Here is a 20,494-nt window from a genome sequence, read left to right as displayed (position 1 = left end):
CACGTGGAGGGGAGAGAGGCGCTGAGGAGCCAATGGGTGAGGCCGGTGGAGGAGAGAGAGGCGGTGAGGAGCCAATGGGTGAGGCCGGCGGGAGGAGTGACGTAGAGCGGGCGGGGCTTGCGGTGGGCGGGGCCGCGCAGGCGCAAGGCGGGGGCGGCGCGGGTGCCCCGGGCCCCGCAGTTGGAGCGGGACGGGGAGCTGGTGAGAGCCCAGCGGTGTGGAGTGGGGCGAGTCTCTCTAGCTTGGAGGAGACTGAGGGGTGATTAATTACTGGTTATCAATATGAGGCTACGTCTGGAATATTGAGCCAGCGCCTTGTGGCCGGGAAGGCTACGTGGGGTGGGTTAGAAGGGGGTGGTCAGTAGGTCCAGAGGGGTTCTCCTGCCCCTCTGCTCTGCCCTTGAAAGAAGGGTTTAGTTCAGATACTATCAAGAAATACTTGGGGAATGTATATATATACATATATATAATATATACAGCATAGCACCCTGAGAACGCCCCATCCCGTCTGCTCTGGGAAGCTAAGCAGGGTCGGGCCCGGTCAGCGCTTGGATGGGAGACCAGCTGGGAATAGCGGGTGCTGTGGGCTGAGCCAGCACTGGCCCTTGTGGCCAGGAAGCCAATGGGACCTGGGGGGGTTAGAAGGGGGGTACCCGGACACCTGGACCCCCCAATCCCCAGGGACACCCACGGGTGACACCCGGAGCCCCCCCATCCGCAGGGACACCCACGGGTGACATCGGCATCCCCCCACCCCGGTGACACGCGAGGTTGACACCGGGATCCGCCCCCCCCCCCCCCCGCAATTCCCGGGGACACCCCCGTGACGTCACCCCGCGATGACTCTTATTCTGGCGGGCGGGGGCGTGGCGCGCCGGCCGTGACGTCATTCCCGGGGCAGGGGGCGTGGCAAACGGGACTCTTACCGCGGCGGGGGCTCCGGTCACTGCTTAGTCACGGCCCCCCCGGCCCCCCCGCCGCCTCCGGGACCGCGCCATGGCCGGGTGAGACCCCCGGGACCACCCCCGGGAACCCGCGGGGCGGGATTGGGGGGTCCCGGCCGCGGGAAACACGGGGGGGTGGGTCCCGGGTGAGGAAAGGGGGGGGGCTACAGGGAAACCACCCCCCCGTGCCTCAGTTTCCCCTGGGAGGGTCTTGGGGAGGTCCCGTCCCTCCGAGGAACCGCTTCCCGGGCCTCAGTTTCCCCGTAGGGGTTTGGGGGGGTCGCTCCCTTCTGCCCCCTCCCTGTGCCTCAGTGTCCCCTGGGAGGGCACGAGCCTAATGTCCCCACCCCCCCTTGTGCCTCAGTTTCCCCAGCGCTTACTGGGGCAGATCTGGGGGGGTCTCCCCAAACCCCCATCACATATTGGGGCAGATCTGGGGGGGTCTCCCCAAACCCCCATCACATATTGGGGCAGATCTGGGGGGGGGTCTCCCCAACCCCCCAATACCTATTGGGGCTGATCTGGGCGGGGGGGTCTCACTTCTCTTGCCTCAGTTTCCCCATCACATCTTGGTGTAGATCTGGGGGGGTCTCCCCAACCCCCCAGTACATATTGGGGCAGATCTGGGGGGGTCTTCCCAAACCCCCATCACATACTGGTGCAGATCTGGGGGGTCTCCCCCCTTCTCTTGCCTCAGTTTCCCCATCACATACTGGTGCAGATCTCGGGGGGTCTCCCCAAACCCCCAATACCTATTGGGGCTGATCTGGGGGGGGGGTCTCACTTCTCTTGCCTCAGTTTCCCCATCACATCTTGGTGTAGATCTGGGGGGGTCTCCCCAACCCCCCATCACATACTGGGGCAGATCTGGGGGGGTCTCCCCAAACCCCCAGTACATACTGGGGCAGATCTGGGGGGTCTCCCCAACCCCCCAGTACATATTGGGGCAGATCTGGGGGGGTCTTCCCAAACCCCCAGTACATATTGGGGCAGATCTGGGGGGGTCTCCCCAAACCCCCAGTACATATTGGGGCAGATCTGGGGGGGTCTTCCCAAACCCCCATCACATACTGGGGCAGATCTGGGGGGTCTCCCCCCTTCTCCTGCCTCAGTTTCCCTATCACATAGTGGGGCAGATCTGGGGGGGTTTCCCCAATCCCCCATCATATACTGGGGCAGATCTGGGGGGGTCTCCCCCCTTCTTCTGCCTCAGTTTCCCCATCACATACAGGTGCAGATCTGGGGGGTCTCCCCCCTTCTCTTGCCTCAGTTTCCCCATCACATAGTGGGGCAGATCTGGGGGGGTCTCCCCAATCCCCCGATACCTATTGGGGCCGATCTCGGGGCGGGGGGGGGGGGTGTCACCCCCTGCCTCAGTTTCCCCACTCTAACCCCTCCCCTTTTCCCCACAGCTTCTCATCCCCCCCCACCCCCTCCTAACCACCCCAGCCGGGGGGGGGAACCCTGCGATGCTGGACCCGCCATGTCCTCCCCGCCACCCCCCGAATGCCCCGCGGAGGTGACCCCCTCCCCGGGGGGGTCCACGGGCTCCTTCAGCTACAGCCTCGAGGAGCACCCCAAAGCCGCGCTGGCCATCATGAACCAGCTGCGCCTGGACCGCCAGCTCTGCGACGTCACCCTGCGCGTCCGCTACCGCCACGACGTCCCCCCCGCCGATTTCCTCGCCCACAAGATCGTTTTGGCTTCGTCCAGCCCGGTTTTCAAGGCCATGTTCACCACGGGGCTGCGGGAGCGCGGCATGGAGGTGATCCCCATCGAGGGGGTGCACCCGCACGTCATGGAGCGCCTGGTGGAGTTCGCCTACACCGCGTCCATCTCGGTGGGGGAGAAGTGCGTGCTGCACGTCATGAACGGCGCCGTCATGTACCAGATCGACAGCGTCGTCCGCGCCTGCTGCGACTTCCTGGTGCAGCAGCTGCACCCCAGCAACGCCATCGGCATCGCCAACTTCGCCGAGCAGATCGGCTGCCTGGAGCTGCAGCAGAAGGCGCGCGAGTACATCTACATGAACTTCGCTGAGGTGGGGGGAGCGCCCGGGGCGGGGCGGGGGGGTCCCCGAAATGGGGCGGGGGGGGTCCCCGAAACGGGGCAGGGGGGTCCCCGGGGCGGGGCGGGGGGGGTCCCCGAAACGGGGCGGGGGGGGTCCCCGAAACGGGGCGGAGGGGGTCCCCGAAACGGGGCGGGGGGGTCCCCGAAATGGGATGGGGGGGGTCCCTGAAACGGGGCGGGGGGGGTCCCCGAAATGGGGCGGGGGGGTCCCCGAAATGGGGCAGGGGGGGTCCCCGAAACGGGGGGGGCACCAGAAACATAGGGTCCCCGCAACAGGGGGGTCCCCGCGGGGTTTACGTGTGAAATATCCACCCACCCGTGTGTTCCTCCCGGTTTCCAAGCAGTTTTCCAGCCTCCAGTTTCCACTGGTGGTGCTGATGGGCTGGAGGGGGGTCCTGGATTTTGGGGGTGCCCGTACCACCAAAAATAACCCCCCCTCCATTTATCCCCCAGGTTTCCAAGCAGGAGGAGTTTTGGGGACCCTGTACCCCCCAAAGATACTCACATCCCCATAGTTTCCTCCAGGTTTCCAAGTAGGAAACCTCCACATTCACCTGGTGCTGTTGATGGGTTGGGATGAGCTGGAGGGGGGTCCTGGCTTTTGGGGGTACCCCCAAAAATACCCCCCCCTCCATTTATCCTCCAGGTTTCCAAGCAGGAGGAGTTTTGGGGACCCTGTACCCCCCAGAAAACACCCAGTCCCCCCATATTTTCGTTCAAGCAGGAGTTTTCCAGCCTCCACTTTCAACTGGTGCTGTTGATGGGTTGGGATGGATTGGAGGGGGGTCCTGGCTTTCGGGGGTGCCCGTACCCCCAAAATAACCCCCCTCCATTTATCCCTCAGGTTTCCCAGCAGGAGGAGTTTTGGGGACCCTGTCCCCCCCAAAAATACTCACATCCCCATAGTTTCCTCCAGGTTTCCAAGTAGGAAACCTCCAGTTTCACCTGGTGCTGTTGATGGGTTGGGATGAGCTGGAGGGGGGTCCTGGCTTTCGGGGGTGCCCGTACCCCCACAAACCCCCCCATTTCCCTCTCTCCTATAGGTTTCCAAGCAGGAGGAGTTTTGGGGACCCTGTACCCCCCAGAAAACACCCACTCCCCCCCATATTTTCGTTCAAGCAGGAGTTTTCCAGCCTCCAGTTTCACCTGGTGCTGTTGATGGGTTGGGATGGATTGGAGGGGGGTCCTGGCTTTCGGGGGTGCCCGTACCCCCACAAACCCCCCGTGTCTCCCTCCCGCGCAGGTCTCCAAGCAGGAGGAGTTTTGGGGACCCTGTACCCCCCAAAATATACTCACCCCTCGTATTTTCCTCCAGGTTTCCAATCAGGAGCAGTTTTCCAACCTCCAGTTTCAACTGGTGCCACTGATGGGTTGGGATGAGCTAGAGGGGGGTCCTGGCTTTCGGGGGTACCCCCAAAAATACCCCCCCCTCCATTTATCCTCCAGGTTTCCAAGCAGGAGGAGTTTTGGGGACCCTGTACCCCCCAAAATATACTCATCCCCCATATTTTCCTCCAGGTTTCCAAGCAGGAGGAGTTTTCCAGCCTCCAGTTTCACCTGGTGCTGTTGATGGGTTGGGATGGATTGGAGGGGGGTCCTGGTTTCGGGGGTGCCCGTACCCCCACAAACCCCCCGTGTCTCCCTCCCGCGCAGGTCTCCAAGCAGGAGGAGTTCTTCAACCTGTCGCACTGCCAGCTGGTGACGCTGATCAGCCGCGACGAGCTGAACGTGCGCTGCGAGTCCGAGGTTTTCCACGCCTGCATCAACTGGGTGAAGCACGACTGTCCCAGCCGGCGGCTGTACGTACAGGCGCTGCTGCGCGCCGTGCGCTGCCACTCGCTCACCCCGCACTTCCTGCAGACGCAGCTCCAGAAGTGCGAGATCCTGCGGGGGGACTCGCCCTCCAAGGATTACCTGGCGCAGATCTTCCAGGACCTGACGCTTCACAAAGCCACGCAGGTCCTGCCCTGCCGCACGCCCAAGGTCGGGCAGCTCATCTATACGGCCGGCGGCTACTTCCGCCAATCCTTGAGTTTTTTGGAAGCTTTTAACCCCCGGGATGGCTCTTGGATTCGTTTGGCTGATCTGCAGGTTCCCCGGAGCGGTTTGGGGGGTTGTGTAGTGGGGGGGTTGTTTTATGCGGTGGGGGGGAGGAATAATTCCCCCGATGGGAACACGGACTCGGCCGCCATCGACTGTTACAACCCCATGACCAACCAGTGGTCCCAGTGCAGCCCCATGAGCGTCCCCCGCAACCGCATCGGCGTGGGGGTCATCGACGGCATGATTTACGCCGTGGGGGGGTCGCATGGATGTATCCACCACAGCAGCGTGGAGAGGTGAGGGGGCTGGGGGGGAATGGGGGATAAGGCAGGAGCGGGGGGTCAAACTCTGCTTGGGGGGGTAACTAAATCTGCCCCCCAAGGTGATAACACAGCACTGGGGGGTCAAAATCTGCCCCCCAAGGTGATAACACAGCACTGGGGGGGCCTAAATCTGCCCCCCAGGGTGATAATGCAGCACTGGGGGGTCAAAATCTGCCCCCCAGGGTGATAACACATGGTGATAGCAGATATTATTATTGTCCCCCCCATCACTCAGATGCTGTTATTATGTCCCCCCCATCACTCAGATACTATTATTATTGTCCCCCCATCACTCAGATACTGTTATTATGTCCCCCCCCATCACTCAGATACTATTGTGGCCCCCCCATCACTCAGATACTATTATTATTGTCCCCCCCATCACTCAGATACTATTATTATTGTCCCCCCCATCACTCAGATACTATTATTATTGTCTCCCCCATCACTCAGATACTATTATTATGTCCCCCCATCACTCAGATACTATTATTATGTGCCCCCCATCACTCAGATACTGTTATTATGTCCCCCCCCATCACTCAGATACTATTATTATTGTCCCCCCCATCACTCAGATACTATTATTATGTCCCCCCCATCACTCAGATACTATTATTATTGTCCCCCCCATCACTCAGATACTATTATTATGTCCCCCCATCACTCAGATACTATTATTATGTGCCCCCCATCACTCAGATACTATTATTATTGTCCCCCCCCATCACTCAGATGCTGTTATTATGTCCCCCCCATCACTCAGATACTGTTATTATGTCCCCCCCCATCACTCAGATACTATTGTGGCCCCCCCGTCACTCACATACTGTGATCGGCCCCCCCAGGTACGAGCCGGAGCGCGACGAGTGGCAGCTGGTGGCGCCGATGCTGTCGCGGCGCATCGGCGTGGGGGTGGCCGTGCTGAACCGGCTCCTTTACGCCGTGGGGGGGTTCGACGGCACCACCCGCCTGAGCTCGGCCGAGTGCTACCACCCCGAGCACGACAGCTGGCGCGCCATCGCCCCCATGGCCACCATCCGCAGCGGCGCCGGTGAGCGGGGGTTGCAGTCAATTAGAGGGCTCTAATTAATGAGTTCTCAAGGAGAAGAGGGGTCCTTAGGGGCAATAAACAACCCCAGGTTCCGGTGTAGGTTGGGAACGAGCTGTTGGAGAGCGGTGAAAAGGGAGCTGGGGGTCCTGGGGACAGCAGGATGAGCATGGAAAAAGGGTTTAGTTCAGATACTGTCAGGATATACTCAGGGAACATGTATATGTACATGTATATATAATATCTACAGCCATAGCACCCTGAGAACGCCCCATCCCGTCTGCTCTGGGAAGCTAAGCAGGGTCGGGCCCGGTCAGTGCTTGGATGGGAGACCAGCTGGGAATAGCGGGTGCTGTGGGCTGAGCCAGCACTGGCCCTTGTGGCCAGGAAGCCAATGGGACCTGGGGGGGTTGGAAGGGGGTGGTCAGTAGGTCAGAGAGGTTCTCCTGCCCCTCTGCTCTGCCCTTTAGTTCAGATACTGTCAGGATATACTTGGGAAACATACATGTGTGTATATATATATACACAGGCATAGCACCCTGAGAACGCCCCATCCCGTCTGCTCTGGGAAGCTAAGCAGGGTCGGGCCCGGTCAGTGCTTGGATGGGAGACCAGCTGGGAATAGCGGGTGCTGTGTCACCTCAGCTGGGTGTTCCTGCTCCGGGGGGGGTTGTTGGACTGGATGAGCTTTGGGGTCCCTTCCACCCCCTGACACTCTGATTTCCCCCCGGCAGGGGTCTGCGCGCTCAATAATTGCATCTACGCCATGGGGGGGTACGACGGCACCGACCAGCTCAACAGCACCGAGCGGTACGAGGTGGAGACGGACACCTGGACGTTCGTGGCGCCGATGCGGCACCGGCGCAGCGCCCTCGGCGTCACCGTCTACCAGGGCAAGATCTACGTGCTGGGTAAGCCCGGGGGGGCCACGGCGGGGTGGGGGGGGGAGGGGAAAACACCACAAAGAGGAAAGAAAAGCACACGTCGCGTCTCGGCGCAGGCGGCTACGACGGCCACACGTTCCTGGACTCGGTGGAGTGTTACGACCCGGGGACGGACACGTGGACCGAGGTGACGCGGATGACGTCGGGGCGCAGCGGCGTGGGGGTGGCCATCACCATGGAGCCGTGCCGCAAGCAGAGCGACCGCCACGAGTGTCCCTGCTAACCCCGGCGCCGCCGTGGGGGGGACGGGGTCGGGATGGGACACGGTGAAGCCGCCGTGCCTCAGTTTCCCCCCTCTCCCCATGTTTTCTCCCCCCACGGCGGCGGGTAAATGCGGCGGGGGGGAGGATAAAACGTCAGCGCTGGTCGCCCCCCCCGCCTCGCTCGGCCACATGGACAGTTCATGGGGGGGGTCGTGGCACCCCCAAAATTCCCCCCCACCTCCCGGTTTTGGGGAGAACACCCCGATTCGCAGCCCCCCCGCCCCCATTCCGGCCCGGCAGCCGATTAACTGGTTTTAATGATTTTCACACCGTTGTTACATGAATTAAAAAGGAAAAGAGACTTGTGCGGTTAAGCTGGGGGGGTCAGCACCACCGGGGGGGGGGGCAGGGCCATAGTGGGGGGGTCAGCGCCGCCAGGGGGTTGTTGGCGTTGCCCAATCCGCGCCGGATTCACCACGTCGTCGGCACGAGGCTCCACAAATAATCACTAACGAAGCAGCGCGAGTGGCGGCTGCCGTCGATGTCAATGGGCTGAGCGATGTCGGGGCCATAATGGACTTTTTTTGGGGGGGGTAGAGAAGAATTAGGGGGGTTTAAGTGGGGTAGGGGATGGGGGGGGCAAGGGGGCCACTCACTGCCTTTGATCTGCGCCGCCTCGGTTCCGTAATCCCAATCGATGCGGCTGATCTTGTAGTAAAGCTGCGTCACGTACCTGCGGGCGACACACGGCAGGGGGCTCGGGGGTGTTTTGGGGTGCACCCCCCCCTTTGCGACCCCCCCAAACTCACGCTGCGGACGGCACGGCGTCCTCGTCCCGCTCCGTTTCCTCCTCCAGCCGCCGGCTCTGCTCCCGCAGCTCCTCCAGCTCCCGGCGCAGCGCGGTGCGGCCGTCAAGGGACACAACCGGCCATCGCCGACCCCCCAAAAGGACAATAAGAATCACAGTATGTTTGGGATGGGAAGGGACCTCAAAAGCTCATCCAGTCCAATCCCCCATGGAGCAGGAACGCCCAGGTGAGGTCGCACAGGAACATGTCCAGGCGGGTTGGAATGTCTGCACAGAAGGAGACTCCACAACCCCTGGGCAGCCTGTTCAGTGCTCTGCCACCCTCACCAGGAAGAAGCTTCTTCTCAAGTTTAAGCGGAACCTCTTGTGTTCCAGCTTGATCCCATTACCCCTTGTCCTGTCATTGTTTGCCACCCAGCAGAGCCTGGCTCCATCCTCATGGCACTCACCCTTTAGATATTCATAAACATTAATGAGGTCGCCCCTCAGTCTCCTCTTCTCCAAACTCAAGAGCCCCAGCTCCCTCAGCCTTTCTTCATAAGGGAGATGCTCCACTCCCTTCAGCATCTTCATTGCCCTGCGCTGGACCCTCTCCAGCAGTTCCTGTCCTGCTGGAACTGAGGGGCCACAGCTGGACACACTATTCCAGATGTGACACACTATTCCAGATGTGACACACTATTCCAGATGTGACACACTATTCCAGATGTGGCCTCCCCAGGGCAGAGCAGAGGGGCAGGAGAACCTCTCTGACCTACTGACCACCCCCTTCTAACCCCCCCAGGTCCCATTGGCTTCCTGGCCACAAGGGCCCAGTGCTGGCTCACGGTCTCCCTGCTGTCCCCAGGACCCCCAGGTCCCTTTCCCCTACGCTGCTCTCTAATATGTAATTTCCCAACCTATACTGGACCCTGGGCTTGTTCCTGCCCACATCAACACTCTACACTTCCCCTCGTTAAATTTCAGCAGGTTATTCCCCACCCAGCTCTCCAGCCTGTCCAGGTCTCTGATGGCAGCACAGCTCCAGTGTCACCACTGCTCCAGCTTGGTGTCACCAGCAAACTTGCTGACAGTCACTCTATTCCCTCGTCTAAATCGTTAATGAATATATTGAATAATATTGGCCCCAGTACTGACCCCTGAGGCACTGCACTGGATACTGGCCTCAACTGGACTCCGCACCATTGACCACCACTCTCTGGCTCCTCTCCTTAAGCCAGTTTGCAACCCACCTCACTGCTCTATTGTCCAGACCACCCCTCCTCAACTTAGCAACTAGGATGCTGTGGGAGTGTCAAAGGCTTTGCTGAAGTCAAGGTAGACCAGTCCACCGCTCTGCCATCGTCCATCACCCTGTTACATCCCCATAGCAGTCAATGAGGTTGGTCAAGCACGACTTCCCCTTGGTAAAGCCATGCTCACTGCCCCTAATAACCCTCTTAGGACCCTAAGGACCCCCCCGCCACAAAAAAGGATATTCATGGCTGCTCTGGAGCTCGGCACCGACCTCCCGCGCCCGCTCCAGCTCCTGCTCCAGGTCCCGCAGGCGCCGGAGCAGCCGCTGGAGCTCGCTCTCGCGCTCCAGCAGCGTCCGCGCCACCGTCTCCTCGGCCGCCGTGAGCTCTGCGCACAACGGGGACGCTCAGGGGGGGTCGCGGGGGGGATAACAATTTGGGGGGGCTGGGGGGTGCTCACCGCGGAGCAGCCGGGCGGCCGTGGCCTGCGCGCCCAGCAGTTTGTCGTCCGCGCGCGTCCGTTTGTCCAGGCTGCGCTGCAGGAGGCTGCCGGCCCAGTCGGACACAAGGACCTTCAGCAGCTCCTTGCTCACCTCCTCCAGCTCCTGCATGCGCTTGCTCGGCATGGGGGGGCCTGGGGGGTCATATGGGGGTGGTGACACCCCGAAGTTTGGGGGGAAATGGTGGGTGGGCAAGAGGTGTCACTGAGATGGGAATGAAGGAGAAAAGCTGGGGGGGGGAAGCGGGGGTTGCGGGGGGGGGGTAACAGGGCTGGGGGGGCACAGGGGTAAGGGGGGGGGGTCATATGGGGGTGTTGACACCCCGAAGTTTGGGGGGAAATGGTGGGTGGGCAAGAGGTGGAATTGAGAATGAAGGAGAAAAGCTGGGGGGAGGGGGGAGAAAGTGGGGTTTGGGGGGGGGGGGAACAGGACTGGGGGGGGACACAGGGGTAAGGGGGGGGCACAGGGGTCGGGAGGGTCATATGGGGGTGGTGACACCCCGAAGTTTGGGGGGAAATGGTGGGTGGGCAAGAGGTGTCACTGAGATGGGAATGAAGGAGAAAAGCTGGGGGGGAGGAAGTGGGGGTTGGGGGGGGAAACAGGGCTGGGGGGGGACACACGGGGTCAGGGGGGGCACACAGGGGTCGGGGGGGCACACAGGGGTCGGGGGGGGTCGTATGAGGGTGGTGACACCCTAAAATTTGGGGGGAAATGGTGGATGGGCAAGAGGTGTCACTGAGATGAGGCTGAGGGAGCCGGCGGGGGGGGGGGCGGGGGGGGTACAGGCCGCGGTTTGGGCGGGAAGGGGAAGGCCTGGTGGGGGGGCCTGGAGGACACGGAGCCCCGCCCTAACCCAGCCCGCCCCCCCGTTCCCTTGTCCCGTTACCGGCTCCGTGTGTCCGTTTCGCGGGGGGGGGGCGGGGGGGGAAAAGCGTCACAGCGCGCGCGCCGCCGTTTGAACCGCACTGGGGAGGGGCGTGGCCTCTTTGCGCACGCGCCGCTCCCGCCTCTAGCGCAGCGCGCATGCGCGGGAGGTTCGGCGCGGCCGATACCGCTGGCGACCCGCTGGGGGGCGCCAGACGCGGCTGCTTGTTTCGACCCTGCGGACCTTCTGGCCCGCCGGGAGGACTTGGGAACCTCCTCTCTATGGTCGGGGGAGGGCACCTTGAGGAGGGGAGGGGTCCAGGGACACCCCAGTGTTGGGGACCCCCCAGGGACCTGGTCTAGGGACCCTCCCAAGTGTTGGGGATCCCCCCATGGCCTGGGGATGCTCCAGGGACCCCCCCCCTAGTGGACCCCCCCATAGGCTGGGGATGCTCCAGGGACCCCCCCCCCCAGTGCTGGGGATCCCCCCACGGTCTGCTGCTCCAGGGACCCCCCAGTGCTGGGGACCCCCCCATAGCCTGGGGATGCTCCAAGGACCCCCCCCCCCAGTGCTGGGGACCCCCCCCCCGCAACGGTCTGGGGCTGCTCCAGGGACCCCCCAGTACTGAGGCCCCCCCCGGGACCTGGTCCATGGACCCCCCAATGCTGGGGACCCCCCCCATGTCCTGAAGATACTCCAGGGACCCCCCCTGCAGCAGTGGGACCCCCCCAAAAGGGGCCACGACCCCCCCAGGGCCTGACCCTGATCCGGGGGACACCCCCAGGACATGAGACCCCCCCCATGGGCATTGGGACCCCCCCCAGACCTTCCCTGTCCCCCCCACCTTCCCTTATCCCCCCAATTCACCCCCATGAGACCCCCCCAATTCACCCCCCCCAGCACAGACCCCCCCACACTCATTCCCTTCTCCTCTTTATTGGAGCTGATGGCGAAGGAGGGAGAAGGGGGGGGGGGACACAAAGAGGGGGGGTCTGGGGGGGTGACTTTGGGGGTGGGGGGGGTCACCCCCATTGCCCCCCCCCGAGAGGAGGGGGTCCCATCCGAACTATTCACAATATTTACAGAGAACGCCACCGCATACAAAAATAAAAGCTCTGCCCCCCCACCAAGGAGACCCCCCCACACTGAGCCCCCCCCATCCCAAAGGCCACATCGCACAGGGGGGGGCCTGACACCCCCCCCCCAATTTAAAGTGGGGGTCAGACCCCCCCCATGGGCCCCCCCCCAGCACCATTGTGCCCCCCCCGGCTGCGCCCCCCCCGCCACAGTGAAGGGAGACCCCAGCCCCAATGCTACAGTACAGTGTTCAGAAATGGGGGACCCCCCCCAAAAAAAAACCCTTAAAAAAAGCTATTTTGGGGTCCACCCCCCTCCCCCCCCAATGGGGGGGGCACCTTGTTATTGCTTCACCTCTAATGGGGATTTGGGGGGGGGTCCCCAATATGGCCTGGCCCCCCCCACACAGACAGACCCCCCAATATATAGGGACCCCCCACCCCCCCCGCAGGGGGGCAATTGGGGGGGTCCCTGTCCAAAAGGGGGGGGGGGGTTGAGTGGAAGACTTTGGGGGGGGGATGAGCACCCCAAAGCCTCACCCCCCACCCCCCCCAAGTCGCCCCCCCTCGTCCGTCCTCCCTGTGGGTCAATGGCTTTTGGTGATGGGGGGGTCCCCACTGTCCCCCCTCTTTGTTTTGGGGGGGGGGTCTGTCCGTGTCCCCCTTTGTTTCCCCCCCGGGGGGGGGGGTTGGAGCTTTTTTTGTCTTTTTGAGTTTTTTAAAAAATACAATAAAAATTCCCCCTGTCCCCCCCCCAAAATAAACCCCGTTTGGGGCAAAACAGCCGGAAATGACGAGTTCCGATTCACCCGGGATCAGCAAATCAACCGGGAGTGAACGGAGAGGATCCGGAGTCAATCTGGAACGGGAGTTGAGAATTGAAACCGAATTGAGGCCGAAATGGGATCAAAATGAAATCAGAAATGGATTCAAATTCACCCAAATCCAAACGGAAATTTAGGATCAAATTCGAAATTTGCAACTAAAAACATTCAGGTTAAACCAAAATCAACTGAAATTGAATTTGAGTCCAAATCAAACGCCCCAAAATTGGAGTGAAATGAAAATTTAAGAACAAAACTAAAATGGAATTTAAAATTTGGAAAATTCAAATCGAATTAAAATTTAAGAAAAGAAAATTCAAGTGAAATTTGAATTTAAGAAAAGAATATTCAAGTGAAATTTAAATTTAAAATTTAGGAAACAAAATTGAAATAGAATTAAAATTTAAGAAATGAAAATTCAAGTGAAATTAAAATTTAAGAAAAGAAAATTCAAGTGAAATTTAAAATTTAGGCAACAAAATTGAAATGGAATGAAAATTTAATTAAAGAAAATTCAAATGGAATTAAAATTTAAGAAATTAAGATGAAAAGCAAAAGAAAACGGTTTTAAAAAAATCAAATCAAACCAAACTCCAAATTGCACCCAAATCAAACCCCCGCATTAAATTAAAACGCCCTAATTAAGCTTCAATTAAATTAAAGCCCTCGGAGCTTGGGGGGGGAAAGGGCGGGGTCACCACTGCCCCCCCCTCCCCGGGGGGTCTCCCCGGTGGCTGCCCCGGGGGGGCGCCCCCTGGCGGCCTGGGGGTGTCACCGTGTTCCTGGGGGGCACCCCCTGGTGGCGTGGGGGTGTCAAAGAGAAGCGGGACAGCACCCCCTGGCGGTGTGGGGGTGTCACTGTATGGTGGGACAGCGCCCCCTGGTGGAGTGGGGGTGTCAAAGAGAAGCGGGACAGCGCCCCCTGGCGGTGTGGGGGTGTCACTGTATGGCAGGACAGCGCCCCCTGGTGGAGTGGGGGTGTCACTGTGTTCCCAGGGGGCACCCCCTGGCGGCGTGGGGGTGTCAAAGAGAGGCGGGACAGCGCCCCCCGGTGGTGTAGGGCTGTCGAAGAGAGGCAGGACGGCGCCCCCTGGTGGCGTGGGGGTGTCACTGTATGGTGGGACTGCGCCCCCTGGCGGCGTGGGGGTGTCATCCGGCCACGGCGGCTCGTCCCCCTCCCCCGGGTGGAGGCGGAAGCGGAAGCGCGGGGCGGGGGCGGGGGCCGGGGGGGGGGGAGGGGCTGCTGGGCACCCGGCGCTGGTACCAGTCCCGGTTCTGCTCCAGCGTCTCCAGCTGCTCCTGCGCGTCCGGGGCCACCAGGTCCGCCCAGGTCTCCCACAGCGGGTGCACGATGTAGTCGATGAAACCCACCTGTGGGGGACACCAGGGGCACTGTCACCCGGCGGGGGACACCGTGGGGACACCGAGGGTCCTTGTCCCCATAGGATGCCCAGTTGGGGACACTGTGGTGGCACCAAGGGTCCTTGTCCCCATAGGATGCCCAGCTGGGGACACCGAGGGTCTTTGTCCCCATAGGATGCCCAGTTGGGGACATCATGGTGACACCAAGGGTCCTAGTCCCCATGGGATGCCCAACTGGGGACACCGAGGGTCTTTGTCCCCATAGGATGCCCAGTTGGGGACATCATGGTGACACCAAGGGTCTTTGTCCCCATAGGATGCCCAACTGGGGACACTGAGGGTCCTTATCCCATGGGATACACAACTGGGGACACCATGGGGACACCAAGGGTCCTGTCCCCATAGGATGCCAAGTTGGGGGCACCGAGGGTCTTTGTCCCCATAGGATGCCCAGTTGGGGACATCATGGGGACACCAGTGGTCCTTGTCCCCATGGGATGCCCAACTGCGAACACCAAGGGTCTTTGTACCCATAGGATGCCCAGTTGGGGACATGGTGGTGGCACCAAGCGTCACTGTCACCACAGACACCCAGTCCCCCGATGTCCCCTGATGTCCCCAATGTCTCCGATGTCCCCGATGTCCCCAGACCTGCGACTTCTCCATGGAGGCGCTGTGCTTGTCGCACATGGGGCTGATCTCCATCCCCAATGCCTCTGGCCACGTGTCCCCACAATGCCACCCCTGTCCCTATTCCCCCCAGTTCTCCCCAATGATGCCACCCCCCGATGTCCCCGATGTCCCCGATGTCCCCAGACCTGCGACTTCTCCACGGAGGCGCTGTGCTTGTCGCACATGGGGCTGATCTCCATGCCGCGCTCGCGCTCGCGGTCGCCCTGCCTGAAGAACTCCTCCATGATGCGCTCCGTCCACTGCCGGTACAGCCCCAGCGGCTTCGTGGGGTTGCTCAGGTCCGCGCAATGCACCATATTCCTCAGAACCTGCCCCAAAAAAGTGTCACCCCCCCGCCACCCCGCCCGCCCGGGTCCCCCCCGTGTCCCCCGCGTCACCTGGATGCGGTCGGTGTAGTTGTCCAGCAGCAGCACGCCAGAGCTCGTCACCTTCTTGGTCTCCACCATCGTCTTCAGGTCGGCCAAGAGGCTCATGTGCTTGGACATGTCGGTGGCCAAGACCTGCGGGTGACACGGGGGGGTGAGGACGCGCGCCCCCCCACCGCGGGGATGGGTTTTGGGGTGTCCCTACCATGTCGATGACCATCTTGCGGAGGGTTTGGCGCTGGCGCTTGCTGAGGTTCTGGAAGATGTCGCAGTTCTCCTCCTGCAGCAGCTTGAAGCCCACGGCCAGGTGATGGTTCTCCAGCACCGACTCGTCGTTGTACATCAGCGCCAGCTCCGAGTCTGCGCCACGGGGGGACATGGAGGGACACGGGGGGGACACAGGTCAGGGACACCCCCAGAGGTGGGGACACAAGTGGGGGACCCCCCCCAAGATGGGGACACAGATGATGGGTCCCACCACCCCACGACGGGTTACATCAACTCATGATGGGTCCCACCACCCCATGATGGGTCTCACCAGCCAATCACCGGTCCCATCACCCAACCATGGGTCCCAACACCCAACCATGGGTCCCACCACCCAAACATGGGTCCCACCACCCAAACATGGGTCCCAACACTCAACCATGGATCCCAACACTCAACCATGGGTCCCACCACACAACCATAGGTCCCACCACCCAAACATGGGTCCCAACACTCAACCATGGGTCCCATCACCCAACCATAGGTCCCACCAGCCCACCATGGGTCCCAACACCCAACCATAGGTCCCACCACCCAACCATAGGTCCCACCACCCCATGACGGGTCCCACCACCCCATGACGGGTCCCATCAACCCATGATGGGTCTCATCAACCCACGATGGGTCCCACCACCCCACGACTGTTCCCATCACCCCATAACGGGTCTCCCACTCCATGATGGGTCCCACCACCGTACAACCGTTCCCATCACCCACCCATGGGTCCCACCACCCCACAACAGATCCCACCATCCCATAATGGGGCTCTCACCCCATGATGGGTCCCACCACCCTATGACCATTCCCACCACCCCGCCATGGGTCTCCCCACAGGGACACGGGTGGGGGACACCCCAGGTGGGGACATGGGGACACAGAGTGAGGTGACATGCGTGTGCAAGACGACACGCGTGTGCAAGAGGGCGCGTGTGCAAGGTGCCCCAGCCATCCCGGTGGCCACACTCACTGGTGTTGATGAGGAACTGGTTGGACACACCGGGGTGGTCGACGTCGTGGATGGCGGCGGCAAACAGGGCGGCCAGGATCTCCAGGTCGGTGAACACCGCCTGGGGCACCCCGAGAACAACACCCCGAAAACAACACCCCGGGGATGAGCACCCTGAGAACACCCCCTAAAACACCCCCAAAAACAACCCCGGGGATGAGCACCCCTTGGGTCCCACCACCCAGCCATTGGTCCCACCACCCCTTATGGGTCCCACCATCCCACCATGGGTCCCACCACCCAACCACTGGTCCCACCGCCCCGTGATGGGTCCCACCATGGGTCCCACCACCCAACCGTGGGTCCCACCACCAACCACTGCTCCCACCACCCAACCATGGGTCCCACCACCCAACCACTGGTCCCACCGCCCCGTGATGGGTCCCACCATGGGTCCCACCACCCAACCACTGGTCTCACCACCCAACCACTGGTTCCACCATCCCATGACTGGTCGTACCACCCCATGATGGGTCCCACCCCCCAACCACTGTTTCCACCACCCAACCATGGGTCCACCCACCCCACCACTGGTCCCCCCGCCCCGGGGTGCCGCGGGGCTCACGTCGAGGGCGGGGGTGGCCAGCAGGACGTGTGTGGACTGCATGACGTCGGCGGCGTGCAGGCTGTTGTGATAGGCCACGTCCGCGTGGTAGTGGTCCTCCAGGGTCAGGGTGTAGGTCAGCAGCGTCTCCACCGGGATCCTGAACGTCTTCACCAGCTCCCGCTCCTGCGCCGCACCGGGGGGTCAGACACCCCCAAAGGGGACCCAGGCGTCCGGGGAGGGGGTGGGAATGGGGGGGATGGGGATGGGGAGGGTGGGGGTGGGAATTGAGGGGATGGGGGATTTGGGGTGGGATTGGGGGTTTGGGGTGGGAATTGGGGGGCTGAGGGGGGTTGGGGTGGGAATTGGGGGGGATGGGGAGGATGGGGGTGGGGTGGGAATTGGGGGCTTTGGAGGGATTGGGGGGTGTGGGGTGGGAATGGGGGGGTCGGGGTGGGATTGGGGGGGCTCTGGTTTGGGTATGGGGGGGTCATGGTAGGATTGGGGGCTCGGGGGGCGGGCACCTGGAATATCGTGTACATGATGCAGCTGAGCGAGCGGTTGTTGGAATATTCGGAGACGCGGAAGATGTTCAGGCCCCACTTGTTGAGGCTGTCGAGCTCCTGGGGGCGGGGTCATCGTGACCCCCCAGCCCCAGACCCCCCCATGTCCCCAGACCCCCAACCCCCACCCCCAACCCCCACCCCCAAACCCCCCATCCCCAGACCCCCAAACCCCACCCCAAACCCCCCATCCCCAGACCCCCAAACCCCACCCCCAAACCCCCCATCCCCAGACCCCCCCATATCCCCAGACCCCCCATCCCAGCCCCCCCCATTCCCACACCCCCCCCCACCCCCAGACCCCCCCACCCCCAGACTCCCCTATCCCGACCCCCACCATTCCCACACCCCCCCACCCCCAGATCCCCCATCCCCAAACCCCCCCCACCCCCAGACCCCCCATCCCCAGATCCCCCATCCCGACCCCCCCCACCTCCCAAATCCCCATCCCCCCCCACCCCCCCCACCTTGCCCAGCAGCTCCTCGCGGTCGGTCTTGACGCCGAAGCGGGGACGCCGGAGCCACCAGTGCCGGAGCCGGGGGGGGGCAGCTTCTTCACCCCACTGATCTGCCCCATGGGGGGGGGCGGCTGCCGCCGCTTCTTCTCCCGCTCCTTGGGGCCGGGGGCCGGGATCTCCACCTCGTGCTGCTTGTCTGGGGGGGCACGGGGGGACATGATGGGGGACACGGGGGGGGACACGGGGACACGGGTTCGGGACGCGGCAACACTGGATCTGGGAGCTGGGGGTTATTTTGGGGGTCCCAGGGACCTGATGGGGGTCCTGGGGATCTTTGGGGGTCCCTGGGGGTCTTTGGGGGTTCCTGGGGCTGGTGGGGGTCCTGGGGATCTTTGGGGGTCCCTGGGGGCTGATGGGGGTCCCTGGGGGTCCCAGGGGGTTCCTGGGGGGCTGGTGGGGTTCCCCAGGGGTCTCTGGGGGTCCCAGAAGTTCCTGGGGGTCCCTGGGGGTCTCTGGGGTCCTGGGGATCTTTGGGGGACCCTGGGGGTCTCTGGAGGTCCCAGAGGTTCCTGGGGTCCCTGGGGGTCTCTGGGGTCCTGGGGATCTTTGGGGGTCCCTGGGGGTCTCTGGAGGTCCCAGAGGTTCCTGGGGGTCTCTGGGGTCCTAGGGGTCTCTGGGGGTTCCTTGGGGGGGTCCCAGGGGTCTCTTGGGTCCTGGGGATCTTTAGGGGTCCCTGTGGGGGTCCCAGGGGTCTCTGGGGGTCCCTGGGGGTCTCTGGGGTCCTGGGGATCTTTGGGGGTCCATGGGGGGGTCCCGGGGGTCTCACCCAGGAAGGTGCTGGCGATGTACTCGGAGACCTGGTTGCCCGAGCGGCTCATCTCGGAGAGGTGGGTGAGCTCGCGGTTCAGCATCCTCTTGAACTGGGGGGGCAGGGGGGTGAGGGACGGACCCCCCATCGCCCCCCACCTACAGGACCCCCAAATCCTCCCCCACCTCTGGGACTCCCCCTCCCCATCCCAGGACCCCCATCCATTGTCCCATCCCCCCCCGGGACCCCCCACATCTCCCAAATGTGACCCCTGGAGAGGGACAAACAGCCCCGGGGGGACAGGGGGGTCACCCCCTCCTGTCAGCTCCAGGGGACAGGAAGGGGACAGGGAGGGGACAGGGAGGGGACAGGGATGGGGACAGGGATGGGGACAGGAAGGGGACAGGAAGGGGACAGGGATGGGGACAGGGATGGGGACAAGGATGAGAGTGGCAATGGGACTGGGATGGGGACAGGAAGGGGACAGGGATAGGGACAGGATGGGGACAGGGATGGGGACACCGCAGCTTCTCCCCAGGGAAGCACAGAGGCTCCACACAAACTGGTGGCACTGGGGACACACTGGTGGCACTGGGAGGGGACACTGGTGGCACTGGGGGGACACACACACTGGTGGCACTGGGACACACACACTGGTGGCACTGGGCCACTCACTGGTGTCACTGGGCCACACACACTGGTGGCACTGGGACACACACACTGGTGGCACTGGGGAGGGGACACTGGGCACCCAGCACTCGCAGCCGCTGTCCCACCCCCCCGAGGACCCTCCCCGTTTGGGGGGGCACCCAGGGGTGTCATTGTGGCGGGAGGGGGGTGACAAACGCCACCCGTGTCCCCCGAGTCCTCACTGTCCTTGAGCGGGTCCCGGATGCTGCCCCCCCCGCCCCCCCCGCAGTGACTCATCCCTGTGTGTCAACCCCCCCGGAGGGAACCCAGGCGTCCGGGCCCCCCCCGCCCAGCCCACCCAACCCCCCCAACCCCCTTATTGCTCCCCAAAGGGGTTTGGGGGGCAGTAAAGAGCATCACCCTCATCCTTCCCCCCATCAGCCAATCAGGACCCTCCGCCCCATCACCATGGCAACCACAGTCTCCATAGCAACTGCCCCATCCCGCTTCTTGCTGGGGGGGGGGTCCCCCCCCCAAAAACGGGGCCACCCCAACTTGTCACGAGTTTATCGGGTCTCAGTGTGACAGTGACCCCCCCCAGGCACAAACTGGGTGCCCCCCCATATAATCCCCCCCCCCACCATGGGGCCATAGCATCCAAATAACGGCCCCAAAGTTGGGGGGGACACCGTGCAAGGAGGGGAGGTGACACCCCCACGGTGACACTGGGCGGGGGGGGAAGGTCACAGGTGCCCCCCCCCCGTGCCCCCCCCTTACCTGGTCCCACCAGCCCACCAGCCAGGGCTTGGCGCACGTCTCGCAGAAAAAGTCCACCAAGGGCATTTTCCGGCCGCGGGGGGGTCGCCTGGGGGGGGGCTGGGCCCCCCCGCCACGCCGAGAGAAATGGGGGGG

General features: G+C 62.6%; 3 protein-coding genes and 2 pseudogenes across 6 annotated transcripts; 3 read left to right on the top strand and 2 right to left on the bottom strand.

Annotated features, from left to right (window-relative positions):
- The first annotated feature begins 17 nt into the window (after positions 1 to 17).
- On the top strand, positions 18 to 7,939 carry KEAP1 (kelch like ECH associated protein 1). 3 transcript variants are annotated; one of them, XM_065043832.1, is made up of 6 exons: positions 18 to 201; positions 2,357 to 2,985; positions 4,668 to 5,353; positions 6,229 to 6,434; positions 7,166 to 7,342; positions 7,432 to 7,939. In XM_065043832.1, exons 1-6 carry the CDS (start codon positions 33 to 35, stop codon positions 7,596 to 7,598), a joined length of 2,034 nt encoding a protein of 677 aa, XP_064899904.1. In that variant the 5' UTR covers positions 18 to 32; the 3' UTR covers positions 7,599 to 7,939. The 3 variants fall into 3 exon arrangements, with proteins under 3 accessions (XP_064899904.1, XP_064899906.1, XP_064899905.1); XM_065043834.1 differs by having other exon boundaries at positions 153 to 259; XM_065043833.1 differs by lacking the exon at positions 18 to 201 and adding an exon at positions 875 to 1,004.
- Positions 6,674 to 6,792, top strand: LOC135576770 (5S ribosomal RNA; annotated as a pseudogene).
- Positions 6,953 to 7,071, top strand: LOC135576794 (5S ribosomal RNA; annotated as a pseudogene).
- SPC24 (SPC24 component of NDC80 kinetochore complex) lies at positions 7,878 to 11,161 on the bottom strand. 2 transcript variants are annotated; one of them, XM_065043837.1, is made up of 6 exons: positions 11,008 to 11,161; positions 10,082 to 10,255; positions 9,865 to 10,009; positions 8,388 to 8,480; positions 8,235 to 8,311; positions 7,878 to 8,156 (listed from the first exon to the last, which is right to left on the bottom strand). In XM_065043837.1, exons 1-6 carry the CDS (start codon positions 11,144 to 11,146, stop codon positions 8,050 to 8,052), a joined length of 735 nt encoding a protein of 244 aa, XP_064899909.1. In that variant the 5' UTR covers positions 11,147 to 11,161; the 3' UTR covers positions 7,878 to 8,049. The 2 variants fall into 2 exon arrangements, with proteins under 2 accessions (XP_064899909.1, XP_064899910.1); XM_065043838.1 differs by having other exon boundaries at positions 10,082 to 10,257; positions 10,997 to 11,014.
- A 1,535-nt stretch (positions 11,162 to 12,696) lies between these two features.
- PDE4A (phosphodiesterase 4A) lies at positions 12,697 to 20,488 on the bottom strand. The gene is given in 12 exon segments (XM_065043825.1): positions 12,697 to 14,110; positions 14,112 to 14,257; positions 15,067 to 15,249; positions 15,319 to 15,441; positions 15,512 to 15,666; positions 16,541 to 16,640; positions 17,145 to 17,309; positions 17,648 to 17,746; positions 18,154 to 18,200; positions 18,203 to 18,340; positions 18,971 to 19,064; positions 20,360 to 20,488. Coding segments are annotated over 12 exon segments (1,899 nt in total). The 5' UTR covers positions 20,426 to 20,488; the 3' UTR covers positions 12,697 to 13,527.
- Positions 20,489 to 20,494: the final 6 nt, after the last annotated feature.

The sequence above is a fragment of the Columba livia genome, chromosome 30 (assembly GCF_036013475.1).
Source record: "Columba livia isolate bColLiv1 breed racing homer chromosome 30, bColLiv1.pat.W.v2, whole genome shotgun sequence".
Classification (NCBI taxonomy): Eukaryota; Metazoa; Chordata; class Aves; order Columbiformes; family Columbidae; genus Columba; species Columba livia.
This window is presented reverse-complemented; position numbering and strand designations above follow the sequence as displayed.

Coding starts and splice junctions, on each gene's coding strand:
- SPC24 (XM_065043837.1), bottom strand. CDS start 11,146: ATGCGCGCTGCGCTAGAGGCGGGAGCGGCGCGTGCGCAAAGAGGCCAC. Junction 8,312..8,387: donor GACGCCGTGCCGTCCGCAGC/GTGAGTTTGGGG, acceptor TGTCGCCCGCAG/GTACGTGACGCAGCTTTACT. Junction 8,157..8,234: donor GGCGGCGCAGATCAAAGGCA/GTGAGTGGCCCC, acceptor CCCCAAAAAAAG/TCCATTATGGCCCCGACATC.
- KEAP1 (XM_065043832.1), top strand. CDS start 33: ATGGGTGAGGCCGGTGGAGGAGAGAGAGGCGGTGAGGAGCCAATGGGT. Junction 202..2,356: donor TGGAGCGGGACGGGGAGCTG/GTGAGAGCCCAG, acceptor TTTTCCCCACAG/CTTCTCATCCCCCCCCACCC. Junction 6,435..7,165: donor CACCATCCGCAGCGGCGCCG/GTGAGCGGGGGT, acceptor TCCCCCCGGCAG/GGGTCTGCGCGCTCAATAAT.